The 21298-nt window shown below is 31.2% G+C and overlaps 1 protein-coding gene across 2 annotated transcripts in view; it reads right to left on the bottom strand.

The window, feature by feature from the left end:
* The window catches only part of LOC127701326 (uncharacterized protein MCAP_0864-like), a 46047-nt gene extending 25802 nt beyond the window's left edge, over positions 1-20245 (bottom strand). For both annotated transcript variants that reach the window (XR_007981980.1, XM_052205216.1), the window contains exons 1-3: positions 19997-20245; positions 9762-9896; positions 2209-2271 (exon numbers count right to left, since the gene is read on the bottom strand). Coding sequence is in view for 1 of the 2 variants with exons in the window: in XM_052205216.1 (XP_052061176.1) it covers positions 2209-2271; positions 9762-9896; positions 19997-20140 (342 nt within the window). In the remaining variant the exon portion in view is untranslated. The remainder of the gene's footprint in view (positions 1-2208; positions 2272-9761; positions 9897-19996) is intronic.
* Positions 20246-21298: the final 1053 nt, after the last annotated feature.

Below are 21298 nucleotides of genomic sequence, written 5' to 3'. Positions count from 1 at the left end.
TTAAATGAAATCAAATGGACCTGGAAAAATCTGACTGCACGTTCTCATTATCTATTTATATTCATATTTATGTTTATATAGGGTTATATCACCATCTGCAGTCTTTAGAGGTTACCTCCATGGATAATTAGATGTCTAAAATATGTACGAAATGCTGATACATTATAGAGAGCCCATGCATTGTAAATTGTTTCTTTTGGACTTTTTATAATTTGGATGTACTTTTTAGTATGTTAAACATAACATAAATATAAGAATTTTGGTCAAATCAGTGAACATGAACTTGACAGCTAATGCTCCTTTAACCTTAGATTAAATCTTAATGTTAACTGCAAAAATCAAAGTACTGATGTACTGAACATCGGATGACTGCAAGTTCTTGTGGATGGTCACAAGCACTTGTCTCAGAAAAAAAATCACATCTCTATACTTGAAAGTGAGGTTAATGTACAGATATAATTTTTTTTCTTAGACAAGTTCGTGCGTGGATGATAAATAAATGACAGGGAATTCAACCTCACCGTAATAAATATGATATTGAAGTGATACAAATCAGTATACTCTGGTTTGTTGTTATATATTATATTAATATTTGTATGTACAGTTACATGTATATATAATTTTCATCCATTTGTATATCATTCTATTCTACTATATTAACTGCATGGTGGACACTCTTCTGTAATAATTCGATTTTTCTAATAGATTGGATTTGAGTAGGCATTCATATTTTCCCGCCAAACTTTCAATCTCCCATGCAGAGTTATCGGTCCGAGAGAGAGAGCGAGGACCGATAACTCTGCATGGGAGATTGCAAATGTTCTTGAGATATTCTTCCGCATGCGTTAACACATATTTTCTGTACGTGTGCATAGATATTCAAGATTTTTTACTTATATATATATTTCTAACGACAAAACATTTTCATATTATTAATTTATGTTCTAAAAAAAATATTTTTAGGAGTATCCATTGAAGAAATGAATTTATAACAAGCGATAAGGAATGTTTTTTGCACTCGATAATGTCTGCGTATTTATCATGTTTATAAATAGGTTACAATCCCAACACGAAAGTTACGTAATGGAAATCTAGGCGACAGCAATATACCGGAATGCCCTCACGGTCAAGTCCATTTATCAGCAAAATACTGAAAAACAAAAATAAATATTTTCGAAATTTTTGTCTTGCAACTGTCCATTGGTCATAAAAAAGCATTCGTCCAAATTTTATAAAATTCCATACAGGTGTGACAAAGTTATTGATGTCTAAAAAATCTTTACCACAGACTGAACCTTAATGTTGACGATGACGAAGACGGAATCTAGGATCGTTGTGTTTCAGTTATGTGACATAAATGTTGAAGCCTTCATGACAAAAAGGGGGATATTTTGGATAGTTATTTAAATCCAATTGGTTTGTTTATTTTTGTTTTTTAAATCATATCAATCTGAAAGAATATGAGTTGTTCCTTTAATAATGTAAAGCACACTATGGTTGACCTGGGAGTCTTAGAAAGTAGAAATAAACATCTGGTCAGGAGTATAGGCCATAAGAGCCATCTTTCCCCCAAAAAAAAGTTTTCACTTAATCCATCATGACCATATCTAACTTTTTCCTTGCTGAAAAATTTAAATTGTATAAACATGAGCTAGTCATTATGGCAAATTGTCAAGCACATCATTAGCATGTATTTTCATAGCAAGATAGCCCATTGAGTCTGAATATTTGAAGAAAATTGTCTTTTAAGTCACATCCAATAACCCTAAATAGACAGACCATCATGAAACCTGAGAGCAACAATACAAAAACCTATAAAACATGTCTTTTTTATAATTAAGGTATCATTTGTAGGGTTTTATAATTGTTTCTTTTCTTTTTATTTCACAAAATTAATGCTTTTGTTCACTTTCTTAAAATAGAAAAATATAGGTCAACTTCCGACATTCAAATAACATTCCTTTCTTCTTTTATCTTGTCCAGTTTAACTGTGATATTATGATGTATAATCACAGGTGTATGCTTTTAAGTTAAGTGGAAATGTGAAGTCCAGCAATATTTCTGAAAAAAATATTCAAAAGTTCCAAAAATATTCTCTCACTTCAATTAGATCTTTGGATAGAAGTTAATTAGTTGCTGACCCCTACAATTACTAGTATTTTACAGTATTTGACAACCAACATACATAGTTAAATGAATCATACAAACCTTTTCTATTTGTTCTTTGTACTTTTGTTCCATGTTCAACTTTTCTTGTACTATTTTCATTATCTGAAAAGGGAGTGCAAACGCTGAAATGTTTCGCCTGCTTTACTTATCATGATTGAATTTATGTTTACTGCAAGTATCACATACACTTACCATTATGAATGATCAATGAAAATGAGGTCAAGGTCAGATGAACCATGCCAGACAGACATGTACACCTTACAATCATTCCATACACCAAATATAATGAAGGTATTGCTTATGGTATCTGTTAAACTGACAAGAATATAAAAACTTAAATTGACCAATGAACCATGCAAATGAAGTCAAGGACAATGGACATAGGACAGATGGAAACTCCGTGACATAAGCCTTGATCAGGTATCTGTATACAAGGTATAAAGCATCCAGGTATTCTACCCACTGAAATATAAAGCTTTATACAAACAGTTTAAGCTGTTACCGCCGCCGACAGATTGTAATCCCTATGTCTCGCATTCTACGGCTTTCGTCTCAGGCCAGACTAAAACCAACAACAAATATGTCTAGTAAATTGACTAAAAAGCAAAATACCTAAAACACTAAGAGATTAGACAAATTGTGATCAGAAAAAAAAAAGCATGACATTAATGTTTTCTTGAGTGGTAGTATTCAATAAAAAGTTGTGGCTACATCAGCTAGTGACCTATATTATTGAAAAATAAATTTGACCCTATTTGACATCACTGAAATATGTAAACAAAATGGCAATTGCCAGGTTAGAAGTTCATCAAGTGACAAGGATACAAGTATATGAATTCATCTTGCGCCAAGGATAGCTTTCACAAACAGCCCTTTTCAGGACCAACAATATTTTACAGATAGAGTATACCTTTGTTGTAAATTTATACAAGGCATTTAAGACACAAAATAATTCTCTGATGCAAGTGTTTTGACAATCTGTATCTACAGTAAGGCATGTGGATAAAAATCATGAGCTTCAATGGTTAGAAAGACCTTTCTACTGTTAGTTTGGTATAATAAGACATTTGTGGCCACTTAGAAGCTGTGCACATCCAAAATTGTCAACCCTAAAAACTTATTTCACTTCAGACTGCACACTAAGAGAAATAACCATTTACAGTTGATAATTATGGAATTTCACCCTTTCTACTGGCTATAATTGGATATACTCAATTAAAAAAATATTATAGCATATGAAAATAACTACAAGTTTAACGTCAAACTTGTTGAAATCTTTCATTTTGTGTAATACACTCTTCCATTTTCTGACACCTTTTTTGAACCAATAACAGGAAGATAAAATCCCGTATTAGACAAGTTAAAATCATGTATTAGACCAGTTTTACTGTTATTTGACCTGAATTAATGACCAGTTCTCAGACACATGGAATTGTTATAAATAGACAATTTATAATGTATTTTGAAGTCATCAGTTAATAATGTCCAATTTTTTTTTGTGATTCCTAATATGGTTTTTAGGTATTATGTAAATTTTCTGTCTTTCAAATTCACAGGATAAATTATTAATTGATAAATAAATCCATCGCCACCCCCCCCCTCCCCTCCCCCCTCCCCCCTGGATACATGTGTGTATTGGTTGATAGATTACACTTTGCAGGTGGACTATAGCAAAGTTTAGTTCTTGATTAGAAATTTTGTTTAAGGGCATATGATACAGAAAAAATCTCTCAGAAAAACATACCTTCATGGCTAAATTTTATGAGATATTTCAGTTTGAAATATTCCAGTTTCATGTAAAAGAACAAAATTTCATTTTTCAATCTTTTTCTAAAAATAACACAATTTTAAAAGGAAAAGTTATATTTTCACTAGTGTTGTCAATGATTAACTGGTTTACCGTCGGAAGGACCGAATATCGAATAAAAAACGATAACCGGTTATATATAACCAGAACTTTTTTTTCGATTTTAATAGATTTGGTATAAATGTGTATTGAAATGATTAATTAATTTTGTTGAATTTTAAAATGATCGTCGTGGTAATTAATTTGATAGATCAATTGTCCAATATAGTGATTGCTATTGTTAACCCTTGAAAACATTTCAATTTTATAAAATTGATTAGCACAAAAACAACTTGTCTATCAGCTCGGTGCAAAATCTAAAGTATACATAGTTAGCCTACATGTATTTAAAACGGTCTCTGCAACCTATGCCAACATGTGATAAATATGGTGTCATCTTGGTTTGCCCACATTTAATTGCAGGTTTATAAAAACATACGGCGTTTTGTTGTTTTAACAGTTATAGTTTATTTCTGAATTATAGTCATATTTTTTACCTTTATTTTACCTGTAAAATGTTATAAAAGATACTTAATTCTATTATTAAATCAAGGAAAATGAGCAAAAACATTTTGACTTAACATAAGTGGTTCATCTTAAACTGACCTAATCACAAACCAATACATGTAAACTGAGCAAAAGTTTCAAAGTCAATAGACCATGAATGAGGAGGCAGGGCCAAATATTCTCCATGGAAATGAGATATGCCAATGCTTATACAACTGCATACCAAATATCATTGACCTACCACTAGTGGTTGCCCATAAACTGACCTAATCACAAACTAATACATGTAAACTAAGCAAAGTTTCAAAGTCAATAGACCTTGACTGAGGGGGCAGGGCTAAATAATCTCCATGGTAATGAGATGTGCCAATGTTAATACAACTGCATACCAAATATCATTGACCTACCACTAGTGGTTCCCCATAAACTGACCTAATCACAAACTAATACATGTAAACTAAGCAAAGTTTCAAAGTCAATAGACCTTGACTGAGGGGGCGGGCCCAAATGATCTCCATGGTAATGAGATGTGCCAATGCTAATACAACTGCATACCAAATATCATTGACCTACCACTAGTGGTTCACCATGAACTAGACCTAATCACAAACTAATACATTGTTGACACCGCAGCTCAGTCGCCGACGCTGGAAACAGCATACCTATGTCTCGCTTTTTGACTCCGTTAAGGCGAGACAAAAAATGAAGACATCACTCGACTTATACAACGAGCCACAGTATCTCTCGTTCACCCCACCTTGTTGCGGATGTTTGGCTTACAACTTTAGAAGACATTGGTGAAGCTGACAACATACCCGCTACAACATCATTTACTGATTACGTGACAGAGTTTTGGGTTGAAGGATACCGCTTTTGATGGAACCACTACTTCACCGAAGGACCCCGCACCACCAGCCACCTGAAGGATGGCACAGCAAAAGTAAGATCGAGTTACTAAAGACCCAGGCACTAACAGAATGTACCATTATCCAGTATGCAGGAGGAACCCCCCCCACCAAAAAGACGACAATACAGAGTTATGTTAGAGACACCAGACTCCAGCTACTGAAAGACAGATACCAACACGGACTCTTCATGTGGGATAGACTACTCTGACACAGCATCCCATCTTCTTCTTGCCTCTTATTTAGCAATGTAGATAGATTAGAAATGTTTTAAATTTCGGACGAATTTATGAGGGAGAATTTAAATGAATGTCATTGTTTTGTCTAATGTTAAAAAAAATTCGATTTAATTGATATTAAATTATTGAGAAACAAAATGTTTGGTTTATTTATTATTTGTCTATATAAAAATGGAACTACAAAATGAAAAATACCTAAATATATAGAAAACACAGATAAACTATATAGCTATAAAGTTGGAACAGACTATATAATTATATGCTCATTAAACCTTTTGTCTTTTTTGTTTTCTTTTTACTAATAGATAATTGGTATAATTAAAAGTGGACAAACCAGGAGTAAATCATAAATATATATTCAACCTATGCCTACAAACAAAATACAATAGGTGTTGTTATAACAATTATTAATTAATAACAGGTAAAATACATTCAGTATTTTTAAGCCTTAAATATTACTTTTTAAAAATTAGAAACAAAAATAAAAATTTCAACTAGATCAAAAAGATTTATATTTTCTCAATCTGATTAGTTATTACAAACATCATAGTAGATACGGTAGTATTAGATTATCAAAAGTAAAACTTCACCAGGAATGCTCATAGCCAAGCCTTATAATGCCAAAGGATAAACTTCAATTTATCGTAATATCATGAAAATGTACATTTGTAGGATAATTATTAATATAAATAAGGCCGTTAAATGTCAACTTAACTACTGGTTAACCGATTAATCAGTCGAAAGTTAATCCGAGTAACCAGTTAGGGAAAACTGTTAGATTTGACAACACTAATTTTCACCCATTTTTTTTTTGGCAAAGTGTTCCTTAATCTATAAACCTTTGAAGAAGTCCTATAATGATGATTTAATAAGATAAGAGTTTTGTGAAATCATGCAAATAAATAGCTATTGGTAATAAAAAGAAATAGACAATTTTCTTGTCGAATCAAATAAATATAGCAAAAATCTACTGCTGATTTTTTTTTGCAATTTCGATATAACATTCTTGAAGTAGTACATAGTTGATTGCAATGGAAACTAATGGCTCTTAAGTGCCTGTGTCCCTCACCTAGGTCTATGTGCATCTTTAACAATGGACACTCTCCAACATTGTGGACTAGAATAGAATTCTTGACAAAAAATCTCTTTTTGTTGATCTTGTATTGCTGATAATTTTTTCTATTTTTCGTTTCACCCTATCTTCTTTAGTTTTTGCCCAAAACGCTAAAAAGATTTAAAAAAATGTCAATAAAGGGCAATCACTCCTTTACCTATTTGTAGATTTTGTTTTACTGATAATTTTTGCTATTACAGTTTCTATCTATTATAGTTTTTAAGATAATAGGCAAAAATGAAAAAAATGATACGAACATTCTATAAGAAGTCTATTATTTTTTTAAACTACGAGGGTTGTCCGTAAAGTTCGTGGACAAGCTGAAGTCTGTGTAAAAATAGCATTTCAGGTAAATTCTTTTTGCATATTTGTAATCCTGAACTATATCCTAGTTCGGTTATATCAATATTTGTCCAATTTTAAATGTGAAATAATAACACTTACTTCATATAAATATAAGCAATAGGGACCCGGAGCAAGGCGAAAATATCACATAACATGCAGGCTGGTGTTTTCATACTTTTGTTATTTTAAGTTTCAAAATCCGCCAAAAAATACATGACACTTACATTGTGACGTCGACAATAGTCTTGACGTTACACCTGCTAAATTTGAATGGTCAAAATTTTGAAATGGCGGAAAAATCTTGACGTGAAGCATTGAATCCAGAATTGGAATCACTGAAAAAAAATTCTAAATCAGTCTGAGAAACATAGCAAAGTAAGTCGTTCATCGGTATTCAAGTGGCACAAAAGGTTTGGGGACGGAAGAGACAATTTGGAAGACGATGAGCGGGAAGGTACGCCATCTTTCAGGGAATCAGATGCGATAAAAGATGAAGTTCTGAACGTTATCAACAGTGACCGGCGACTAACAGTTCGCGAAGTTGCAGACAAATGTGACATTTCTAAGACTACAGCGCACCACATTTTAGCAAATGATTTAAATATGAATCTAGTATGTGCTAGATGGGTACCGCGACTTCTTACAGCAGAACATTTAACAAAAAGAATGGAATTGTCTAATCAATTTATTAAAAAAGTTTCTCATGGTGGCATACGATTTCTAGACAGAATAATTACAACCCACAAAAGCTGGTTTCATTACTACGATCCGGAAACTAAACAACAGTCAAGTCAGTGGAAAAACTGTAACTCACCGCCACCAAAGAAGGCAAAGATAACCAAATCAATGGGAAAGAATATGTTCATTCTCTTCATGGACTGAAAAGGAATGTTACTGACACATGCTGTACCCCGTGGCCAGACTGTTAATTCTGAATACTATTCCAAGGTATTAAACATAATATTTGCTTTTAAAAATAATGAATGATCTTATATTAATAATTAAAACCTAAATAAAATGAAATAAACAGTTTAAGAAGGTGTTTATCAAAGAATAAAAAATAAATTATCAATCTTATTTTAATTTAGATGCAATACGATTAAAAGTCTGTTTATTTTGTACTTTCAGGTACTGAGGCGAGATTTGGTTCAAGCTTTGAGAAAGAAACGCCCTTATTTAGCAGCCAACATAGAGCAAGTGATATTACACCAAGACAATGCACCGGCCCACACTTCTCTAAAAACTCATCTAGAAATTGATTTACTTGGATTCGAATGTCTGAAACATCCTCCGTATAGCCCTGACTTAGCGCCAATGGATTTTGCGGTATTCCCGCATATTAAATCTTTTTTCCATGGACAAAGGTTCGACGATTTACCTCAACTAAGACAGGAAGTAATTAACATAATCTTAAAAATGAAAACAGAACAGTTTGAGAAAATATTTGATGACTGGTTAAAAAGATGTACAAAATGTGTTGCTTTGAAAGGAGACTACGTTGAGAAAAGTTAAAATGTTGATGTCGTCGAACGTTGGAAATATTTGTTTGGGTGCTGCGGGTGACAGTTTCTTATGATTTTAAATTGATGAAAATACGATTATTTAAGCAGGTACTGAAATAAAATTTTGTACACTTAATCAGTAAATCATGAAATTAGTTATATACTTGTTTTATTTATTTCGGACGGGTAAATAATATTTTATTGAGATTGTCCTCAAACTTTAAGGACAACCCTCATATATACCCCAATATTGATTATGGCCAAGTTTGGTTAAATTTAGCCCAGTAGTTTCAGAGAAGATTTTTGTAAAAAATGATGGACAACAATGACGGAAACAACAGATGACTATGGACGCCAAGTGATTGGAAAAGCTCACTTGGCCCTTTAGATCAGGTGTGATATAAATGGGGGTACTTGTTCTCATTTTCTAGCTAAATAAGCTCACTTGGCCCTTTAGATCAGGTGTGATATAAATGGGGGTACTTGTTCTCATTTTCTAGCTAAAAATAAAAATCCTAGTTTTTATATGCTGGAGATCTCATTTTCCATTTTTGGTGATAAATTATGTCCCAGTGTTTTCTTTATGCAACATCAGTGTGCAGCTATTCCTGCCATATATCAAATACCTTATTCATTGCAAATACTTTCAATTTCCTTTTTAATGATTTGATGATGTAATTAAAAGTGATTTTTCTGTAATTTTTTTAAGACTATCATTAGCAACATTGCGAAAACAACATGTTAAATTTGGATGCATTATAATTTGCCTTTGATACTGTATCATATGCCCTGATGTCCTTTCTATTCATAAATTTTCATTTTTACTTTGGAGAAAATTTATTTGAAAATGACCACTGATGAATAAACAAACACCTTGTCAATAATTATACAACACCTACATCTGATTTATAGTAGTGGATTCATTTCGGAATGTCAATGACATTTAGACTTATGAATGCATGTGTTAAAACTAAGAAATCATGGCTGATAGAAATCGACCTGATGAGTTAAAAACATGTAGTATATCAGTATGATATTTCACTTTGTTTTGAAAAAAAAATAAAATTCTGACAACATTTTGAAATATAACTTTCAGGTGTATAAGGTAATTAATTCATTAAAACAGCTGTGAACCTCCTGTTTTTGTTTTTCAGCCAGCATAGCATTCACTTCATCCATCTGCTTGAGATGTTGTTCTTGAATCTGTTTAATTTTTTCTTTACTCTCCTTAACGTATGTGCGTAATTCCACACAGTTTGCATGTTCAGTCTGGAAATAGAATAAATAAATAAAATAAATGTTAAAATTTATAAATGTATGTATAAAAGTATATGCATAAATGTTTTATTTGAAATAAAAAATACACCATCAATCAGCAATCATCAGCATGTTTATATAAATTGTGTTTGATAAAAACATTTCCACCTTGCTGATAACCATAATAAGTATGTTTTTAGAATTAGTGATAATTTCAAAAATACCTATAGCAAATAGGTTCAAAACCAATAGTAGTATTCTAGTCTAAAAAGTTGAAATGTCTATTCCCCCATGGGGTGAAATAAAAAGAGGTGTGTGATATATATCAACTAGACATCACAATAAACTCTATGAAATTTATGATGGTTTCCTTTATATTAGTTTTTATGTTCAAAATGTGATCCTTGTTTTCTTCAAGGAATTGGAGCTTTACCAACAGTGAAAATATCTTGAACACTTCAATTCTATTTCCTTTAACTGTCTGTGTCAACCAAGCCAACTTTTTAATTTCATTTGCTGCTTGGATGAAGAACATAACTTGATAAGACTACAAAGGGAATTATTGTATTCAGAATTTTTTATATGAAGAAAATATAATTTAACCAAACTGCTAAATATTCATTTAAATTTAAAACAAGAGTGCACACCCTGAAATGTCTTAACTGCTTTACTTATCTTGATTGAACTTTTAATTTGGTTTAAGTCTGTTATATGTAGGTTTTACTACAAATATCAGACAACATTAACATTATAAAAGATCTAGGTAAATGAGGTCAAGGTCAGATGAACCCTGCCAGACTGACATGTCCACTTAATAATCATACCAAACACGAAATCTAGTTAACCTATTGCTCAAAACATCTAAGAAACCAACCTAATCATGAAAAACTTAAAATTCACCAATGAACCATAAAAATGAGGTCAAGGTTAGAAGAAACATGCCAGGCACCATATCCTCCATGCAATCATTCCATACACCATATATAGTTGACCTATTGCTTTAAGTATCCGAGAAACAGACATAACCATGAAAACTTAACATTGACCAATGAACCATGAAAATGTGGTCAAGGTCAGATGAGCCCTGTCAGACAGACACCCACACCTTATACTATCATTCCATACATCAAATATAGTTGACCAACTGCTTATAGTATCTGATAAACTGACAAAATCATGAAGACTTAACATTGACCAATAAACCATGAAAATGAGGTCAAGGTCATATGAAAAATGCCAGACAGACATGCACACCTTACAATCATCCAATACACCAAATAGAGAGGCCCTATTACTTATAGTATCTGAGAAACAGACATAAACTTGAAAATGTAACATTGTCCAATGAGTCATAAAAAGGTCAAGGTCAAATGAAACATGCCAGACAGACATGTACAGTCTATAATCAAACCATACACCAAATACAGAGCTCTAATCTAGTGCTCATAAAAAGACCAAACAACAAAAACTTGTCACTGACCATAAACCATGAAAATGAGGTCAAGGTCAGATGAAACTTGGACATGTGTGTAGGATTTAATAATGTCCCCCATGAAATAATGTCTGCTGGACATTTTTTCATAGTAAATACTGTCCTTGGACAATATCTACTTATTTAAATGTGTACCGGACATAATTTACCTATGAAAAAATGTCCTAAGCTGTACAAAAGTGTCCATGTTATCATTGGACACATTTTACCATTAAATTTGGTCCTTCAACAGAAAATGTGATAATGTAGGATTTAATAATGCCCTTCAAGAAATAATGTTTAACTCCATTACATTCTTTTGTGCCTGTACTTAATCAAGCAATTTTTACTCTGTTTCATACTGATTTTAGATTTTGAGGCTGATCTCATTTTAGATCAGCAGTTTATGAAATATGGGTAACATGTATATACTAAAATGTAAAATGAAGTGAAACCTGAGAAGTCTGGTATAAAAATGAATTCATTATTTAAAAAAATACATTTATAATGAAATTTTGTCTCTTAAGTGGACAAAATTTTACAGCAACAGTTATAAAATAGTGTCCTCCCACAGGACAATATTTCATAGCAGTTGTTATATAAAATTATGTCTTCCAAGGGAAGTAATACAAAGGTCATCAAAATGTTTTATTATACGTGCATTTTAATTAATTAAGGAAGGTGTATTGTCGGAGGACGCAATTTCATAACTGTAGCTATAAATTTTTGTCCACTTAAAGAGACAAAATTTTATGGCAATGGACATTATTTATTACTTTAATTCTGTGAAAAACTGTCCAGGCAGAAACTTTTTCACAGGACACTATTATGTCTTACATGTGCATCTTGAAATCATTCCATACACAAAAAAAATATTGATGACTTATGTCTTATAATATCTGACATATTGCTTGACCAGGAAAACTTAATCTTGATCACTGATCCATGAAATTTTTTGTTCAGGTAAATTAATCAATGAGTGATGGATTTCTCTTAGAAGAAATTTAAAGGTCCCATTGAATAAACCCCACAGAGAAAAATAGCTATTGTATTTATTCAATGGGACAGAAGAACTTACAAAAGTTAAATCCACAGATAACCTACAAGTGATTCTGTGGAAAAGTTTCATTTCTTTCGCAATAATTTATGTTAAGGGACATTAGCTGTCAAATTCGTTCGCCAATTATATTTGATATAACATACTAAAACGTATATCCAAGTTGTAAAAAGTCTGTTTGATTTCAAATTATAGGTTATAAAATATGTTAATCATAGTTTTAAACTGTATAAGAATGAGTTTTTGTGGATCGAATCAGACAAACAAATGGTATACCCTTGTTTCACTTTCAATGTTGACATTCTTTTCCTTTTAATAGCTGAACACACCTAGTTTATGCATAATCCATCTCTAGCTCAGGGGTTAAACTGAAGGTCACATAAATACAGATTCAATGAGGTCGAATTGTTCACTTACAAGTGAATAATTCATCAGCGATGTTTCTTAGCTTATTTTGACAAAATTGAACCAAACTGGCTGCTAAAAGCGAATTATAATTTCACTATTTCACTTTCATTAATGATTGAACAAAAAAAAATCATATTTTTATTTTTTTTTATATCTCGTAGCTAATAATAATAATAATAATAATAAATTCTTTATTTAAAGAGGGTAAACTCAGTTAGTTACAATAAACTAATCTTCCCTGAGGCCCTCACATACAAATTACAATACAATCAAAAACAGATATTTACACAAAGTTAATTTACATTCAATTAGTTCAATGTAATATTACTAACATGATAAGATATAAGGCTGTTCAAGATGTACATGTAGTCAAAAAATCAAATACAAATAAAAATAAAAGAATATACAAATACATTGTAGAAAATATAATCTTATCAGGACTGTGTTAAGTACTTCTTGATACTTTGTTTAAAAGTATAAGTGTTTTGAGCTTTACGCATTTTGTGTGGTAGTCCATTCCATAACACTGATCCAGAATAAACAAAAGATTTCTTAAATAGCTCAGCTTTTGGCTTAGGAACTATCAGATTACCTTGAGTGACGCCTCTCAGGGAGTAAGGATTATTATCTGATTTCAGTTTAAACTTTTGAACTAGGTACATTGGTGCTTCCATATGCATACATTTATATAGAAGTAAATATTTGTGGTATTTTATTCTATTGTCAACTGTCATCCACCCAAGTTTTTTAAATAAGGGGGCTGAGGGGGATAAAGGATCTGCATCTAGAATTAATCTTGCTGCCCTTTTTTGGAGTTTTAAAATTCTTGCTATCCCTTCATTTTTACATTCACCCCAAATATTACAGCAGTAGTCAATCAGGGGCAGAATATATCCATTGTAATATGTTTTCCTTGCATTTATATCTAAAAATTTCTTTATTTTAGAAAGAAGGTATATTCTGGATGATATATTAGCACAAACTTGGTCAATTTGATTTCTCCAGTTAAGTGTGCTGTCAATTTTAACACCTAATAATTTTTCACATGAAGAATTTTGTAATACTTTTGAATCTATTATTAAGTTTGGTTGATAAGTCTGAATTGATAGTTTCTGCTTTGTTCCAGTAACCAAACATTTTGTTTTATTTGCATTAATGAACATGTTATTCATAATGCCCCTTTAAATACATAGAACATTACAATACAAATGTTACACCAAGTCGCAAAGTGAAAGACAATTCAGTCTAAAATTGCTTGCTAACCACAGCACCATTAAAAATCCTGGGGAGAACACTGGATAATATTGAAAAAAATTTGGTTACTTTTGACAAAAAAAATAAAAAAAGGTCACATTGAGTTTTTCCTACTGAGTATAAGTGTATTAACAGATTTTACAAAAAACTATTTAGTTTACAATCAAGATCAAACTTACTCATTTATTTCTCTTTATTTGTTGTAAATTTTAAAGGAACCTGATGTTATATAATATTTATCATCTATACTTTGTAGTTATAAAAAATAAATATATTGTATGTGTAATACGATAAATGGCAATCATCATGCATCAGACATCGGTGATGAAATCGATATTAGCCATAGTAACAGGCTTTATCAACAGGCATAATGACATCGATCAGTCAAGGTTGCACATGCTTTATAAAACCCAAACATAAAAACAACTGTTTGTTATGATATGATATGGTCATTCCAATATTGCACCTGTATCAACCTACATGTAAGACACCAATATAATCCCAAGAGCTCAGCGCATGGGATTATATTGGTTAATTTGGGATATTTCAATAGTTTACATATAGGGTAAAGACCCAGTTTTGGCACAAGAAAATAAATTTATTGAGAACTATTTTAAATTTGCACATAATGTTTGGAAATGCATAAAATCAAGAAATATAAACAAATTACATATGATTTTTGATTTTTTTGTCTCAATTATGTCATAATATGCACTATTTTAATGAAAAGGAAGAAAACTGCAGCACTTATGCAGTTTTCCATGTTATTTCTTTTGTTGAAACATCGTGTGCAGCCAAGGAACAACAAAATAATTTATTATAACTATTGACATAATCCCTCCAAATATAAAGTTTTTTCTTGGGTGTGCACACATTTTTCCAATCCAATTTATACTTAAAAGTTGATGTAAATGTATAACAAGGAAAATCAAGAAATGTTACCAAATATATAAATTTCTTCATGGTTTGTTGCCATGGTTACTTGTTTAATGTGAAATTTGTTTTTATTTTCTGAAAAACCATTATACCTTAGTGTAGTTATTTAAGAATATAAATTTATTTTGTAAAAAATGTTTCGGTACTCCTAACAACAAAATTATTATATTTAAATTTACCTGTGTATGTTACTTTATTTAACGCCATATTGTCCTAGGTTAAAGTTGTCTTTTTGACATTGATACAACTTTTTTATTTATATTGTGTCATAGATCAAACTCATTGGTTCAGTGTATATTTACTTTTTTTTGTGAATATGTCTTTTTGATCGAGTTAAGCCATTTCAATTGATATTTTATTGTGCGTCTTTTTATGTTGTAATGTTACACCACTGTTTCAGGTTAGGGTGAAGGTTGGCGCCTGTTAAAACGTTTAAACCCATTGCATTTTTTTGCACCTGTCCTAAGTCAGGAGCCTGTTGTTCAGTGGTTGTCGTTTGTTGGTGTGGTTCATAAGTGTTTCTCGTTTTTTATATAGATTAGACCGTTGGTTTTCCTGTTTGAATTGTTTTACACGTCATTTTAGGGCCCTTTATAGCTTGCTGTTCGGTGTGAGCCAAGGCTCCGTGTTGAAGGCCGTACTTTGACCTATAATTGTTTACTTTTTACACATTGTGACTTGGATGGATAGTTGTCTCATTGGCACTCATACCACATCTTCTTATTTATATACGGTAACTTTTCAATTTGCACTAATATTCTGACCATATAAGGGCCTTAATGCCCCTACTCCTTTAATACTGTTTTTGACATTTTTTAGTTATGATATAAGCACACTTAGCTAATTGACGCCAACTTGTGTCCAATTTAAATTTACATGCTTTGAAATGTTTTGTTTCAAATTTATGTCTCCAGAAGTTTTGTTCTCAAATGCATAGGACACTTTTTCACAAGTTCTTACCAAAGGGAGATAATCTTTTTCTTGCCTTTTTGGGGAAATCACCAGCTGCAGGATATAATATTTGTTTGAGACAACCTTGTAAAAAATTGTTCCAAAAAAAGTACTGGAAAAGATTATCTCCCTTTAGTAACATTTCCAGACATTTAAAGGAGCATACAATATCCTGCAAATTCTTATCTGATTACACCAAAAAAGGTACATATTTCCCATAAATTTTAGGACAATAAATCAAACATGCAAAATCCACTTGTTAAAAAAAACAATCATATCCAGCTATAGAAATCAAGACATCATGTGAATTTGTGATGTAATTATCTGTTGTCTGGTTATCTAATTACAAAAAAAAAAGTAGTACATACATATAAATGCATAGGCACTGTTGAAAAATGTCTTATACATTGTATTCTAATTAAACGATAACCAAAGAAACAATCGTCAAGCCAGAGTTCTATCTATATCCTTAACATATTAAGGACAATACTGCCCTGCTTTCATGATATTCATATATTAGGAAGAATATTCATGAATATTCCAGGTTCCTAAAATAGCACTTTAAATATAGATTTAGTCCCTCCCCTACAAAATTGAAAATTATCAACAATTTGGGAGGAATCAGCTGTTATGTGTTCTGTGTAAAATGTTGAAAATGGTAGTCTTAACATAATATTTTTTCTTCTTTACACGATTTAAATATTTTAAGGGTGTGTCAGAGCTCTCAACAAATTGATGAATATAATATTGGATATGAGATATATTTAAAATTTACATTTTAATTTGAGGTCTTATCCCTTCCCATCTGACTGAGTGGTTTGGGTATTAACTTATTTCATAGATCTGCACTTTTATCATATCAAAAAACAGTCTTCCATATTTTTATAGGAGGTTATATGCATCAATTGTTCATTGTTTACATTGTCAGTCAACCATGAAAAATGTTCAAATGAAAGATTTTTACATTTTAAATCAAAAAAGTTTTTTGATGTCTAAATTGATGAAAGTGTTTTCTAAGAATGAATTAATTAAAGAAGCAGAGATTGAAACATTATTTTTTGCTTTTTGAGATATTGCATACAGTCTACATTGCATTTGTTTGAATTAAACTTTGAAGTAAATAAAAATCATCATGTTACCATTAAATATGTACATATGTCTGCTTCCATTATTTGTGGTCATTTACTCTCAGTGTTAATGTTGAAATTAAGTTTGACAATAAAATATCATTCTAATAATAATCTGTGAATTACATAAACATCACAAAAAACAAATCTGGCATGCATACATGCAGATAACTGAAAGTTTTGACTAAATTATTGTAGATTTGATTTATAATCAAATAAATATCATAATACATTGTATTATGAATGGTTTCATTTTGAATTAATTAATATAAAATCATTTCTAACACATGTAGATGGAAAGGAGGTGATTTTAATGATTTTTTTCTTTATAAAGTTTTCAGCAGAAAAACAATTATCACACGAGTGAGTGAGGTGACCAGTCAATTTAACATAATCATAAAGCAGTACACATCAGAGATATGGAGCATTATAAAGTTTGATGTAGTTCCATATGAACCATAAAAAGATCTTATCACTGTTTGAGAATCTCATACATGTGACAGAGTTGTCAAGTCACAACTGGAGATTTAAAAATTTTCAGCTGGAGTTTGGGCCTCATAACTGGAGATTTTTTATCGATGTTTTCAGCGTTCATTTTGATGATAATTTAGCTACATATTTCCCCTTTTTTAAGATAACAGTTTTACTATTAATGTATTCTATCTGTATTGTAACCATGTGAAATATTTGTCAACATTAAGATATACTATTTGTTGTGATTTTTTCCTTTATTCATCTTTGTCATCTATCTAGTAAGTGTGTTCCTCAGTTCCCAATTTCCTATTATGGTATATGTATTTTATATTATTATACTTCACGTCAGAATGCCAGATTTTGATTGGCTAATACGAGGAAGATAATTTACTCTATCCCATGGCTCAGCGGGTGACAATTTTTTGAATGTCCCTCTCATGCAGACCAATCAAAAATCGATAATTTTAAGGGAAAATGAATTGAATTTACATCAATAATTCTAAAGACAATGCTAATGTTCTAGGTTTTGGCCACAGAACTCTTTCATAGACTGTCAAAATAAAAAAATCTTGCTTCACTTTTGCTGTTTTTCTAATAACTGTAACGTTGTTATTTTCATGACGTCATAGTAAAGTACTAAAAGAAAAAATGACAGAACATTCAGTATAATAAATTAAATAACACATTGCTGAGAGGGTGATAGAGCCGATTGTTACCCCTTGAAAAAACATTGTCAACCGAGGCTTTGCCTTGGTTAACAATATTTTCTCCGGGTAGCAATCGGCTCTATCACCCTCAGCTATGTGTTATTTATATAGTGTTTTTCCATTTCTCTTGCTAGTGATGATTTTGCAAGATTTAGCATAATCATACGATGAGGGGCTGGGCGGTTTATAACGACCTTGACTACCCATGACGGTCTTGCACGGTTGGTTCGAATTCTACTATAAGTCAATACATACGTTATAAATTTCAATTTAAGCATTGAAAAGAAGTAAAGATCTCTCAAATAATTTTCAAAATATATAATTTTTTTTATTTGTCCTATGACATTTAAAATCATTAAATTACCATCCTTATGTGAGGGTAGTAATGGGGTACCTCACTTGAGGAATGACAGTAAAATATTTGTTAAAATAACGTTAACGATAAATATTTTACTCCATTTGACGCTAACGGTAGCTACAAAATTAGATTTGACGAATGACAATAAAAAAATTTAGGCTCATTTGATGCCAACGGTAGCGCAAAAAGGACGTTTGATGCTTGACGGTAAAGGGCATTCTTACCCTCTTATATGATTCTTTGTTCAATTTATATTTCATTTACATTATTTTATCAATTTACACTATTTTAAGGAGGGTAACTTAAAACATGATAAAACAAGGGAAGTAGCCGGAAATTTCTTTTGTTTTCAAATACACAAATCATTTATTACATAACGGCAGTCAGCCCGAGATAAAAATTGTTAATTAATTACAAGTATGTTTGACACCCAAGCTGTGATGTGAAGCCATATAATTATACAAGTTCTTTGATTTACAGGTAAAAATTACCTTCATCAGTGACACAAAAACGAAATCAATGTTGACATTGATGGTAATAAAAAATAGAGACTGACAAATTTTTTTGGGTTGAAATATTGAAAAAAAAGGAAGAATTGAATTATTAAAGGGAGGGGCTGAAGAGGGTTAAAAAATCAGGAGATTTTGACTCCCGCTGGAAGATTCACATGTCTGGAATCTGTTACACTTGAACTATTTATGCCATACAAGAATCACTTTTCCTTTATGGCGTCAGACATTTTCTATTGTGGCTGACAAATAGCGATAAAGTGTATACATGATCTTCCAATGGGTGCTTTTTTCCTGGAAGAATTTGATGTCACAAAGCAAATATCTTTAAGTCACAATGTCCTTTGAGGTGTTTTCCCCCAAATGACTCCAGGTCAATCAGGGCAGTTCATTCAAAAAATCGAAATTGGAATCTTGTATATTAGCTGGGACTATTATATAAGAAATAGTGAACTAATATGAAACACCAATATGTAACTTTTCATTCTATAATGATATGTTATCATGTAACTTTTCATTCTACCATGTCAATTAATATATATATATGTATGCAATAGGTCTTAACCATTTATTGTTAATGAGTTTGTGCCAATAAAATATTTGTATTTGTATTATACTCAATATAATCGTTCCAGGTATTAGGAAGCTCTTTAGCTGTTTAGGTAGCACCTGACTGTATTAATTTTTGAACAACCTGCAACCACAGGGGCTTGTTTAGTGGGTCAGACGAGGTTTTACTGTCAATGCCAATGGCTAAACAAGCCCATGTGCTGCAACTGTAGTCTGGAAGAGCAGGGGGAAAATATGAATAAGTAAGATTTTCTTAAACTAGAAATTAAAGATGCTGTGATAATATTAACCTCTAGCTCTTCAATTCTTAGTTTCAAGAGTTTATTCTGCTCAGCTAATTCTTTGATAAAGTTAAATGATTCTGCTTGACCCTTGACATTTTGATCATGCACATTTTCTCTAGGTATTCGTCCAGCATTATAACAATTCTGCATAATGGTGCAATACTGCTACACTACAAAAATGTGGATTTTCTAATGCATATAATTTCATTCATTGCCTAGCAGCTGTAAACAAATCTGAACTTCTTCCGCCGGATGTTGACACTAAAAACAAAATCTGGGAAGGTCTAAAAACAGGACAGATAAAACCAGGACAGTTATTTTTGATACGTTTTCATCTGTTACTTTTGTTTTACTCAACATATTGTTGAAATTTAAACTGTATAATAAAGAACAGGGTATATACTTACATTATTTGTAAAAAAAATAAAAATAAAAAATTAATAAGTTAAAAAAAATCTGCCAGGACAGTTAAATTTTAAGAAAAAATGGCTGAAATTGCCGAGAAAAATTTACTTATGATTGAAATAATTTCTCCAAAACAACTGTCTGGCATAATATTTTTGTACGATTATAAAGTTTAGGGAATAATCATTCTAAAGATCTAAAATTTAATATAATTTTCGATTTTTAAAGTTAAAAAAATCTGCCAGGACAGTAGCCGATTACTTTAGAAATTTTGTTGAAATTACCTCAAAATCGTAATATAAAGTTAAATATCTTCTTCAAAATGAATGTCTGGTAAGCAAATGTTGGTTCATTGGAAAGTTTAAAGTATAAGCTTAAAGAAAATAAAAAAAAATATGGACTTTTATTTCATTAACACAAAAAAAATCTGCCAGGACAGTAGCCTACTCCGTTAAATTTCTGTATAAATGGCGGAAATTCACAACGCAATTTCTAACTATAAATGAAATATTTTCTTTATTTCGATTGTCTGACATACTATATTGATACTATCATAAAGTAACAGACACAATTATAATATAAAACTAAAGAAATTGATCAATTTTCATTCTTAAAGTAGATAAAAATCTGCCAGGACAGTAACTTATTTGTCTTAACTTGTGAGGAAATTTTTTTCAAATCGAAATAGAAAGTTGAATAGAATATTATTATTTTTGTTATTCGTTGTAAAGTATGAACAATAAATTTTGTGAAAAGAAAAAAAAATATTCATTTGATAATAAAACCTCAAAAATCTGCCCAACAGTCGTCCTATAGCTAATTAAATAATTGGTTGGCACGTGCCAAACTTAAGACCTGTCATTGAATCTGTGTATTTGTGTATTCTGTTATGTCAACCGTAAA

Source organism: Mytilus californianus, unplaced genomic scaffold (assembly GCF_021869535.1).
Source record: "Mytilus californianus isolate M0D057914Y unplaced genomic scaffold, xbMytCali1.0.p SCAF_5, whole genome shotgun sequence".
NCBI classification, from domain to species: Eukaryota; Metazoa; Mollusca; class Bivalvia; order Mytilida; family Mytilidae; genus Mytilus; species Mytilus californianus.
This window is presented reverse-complemented; position numbering and strand designations above follow the sequence as displayed.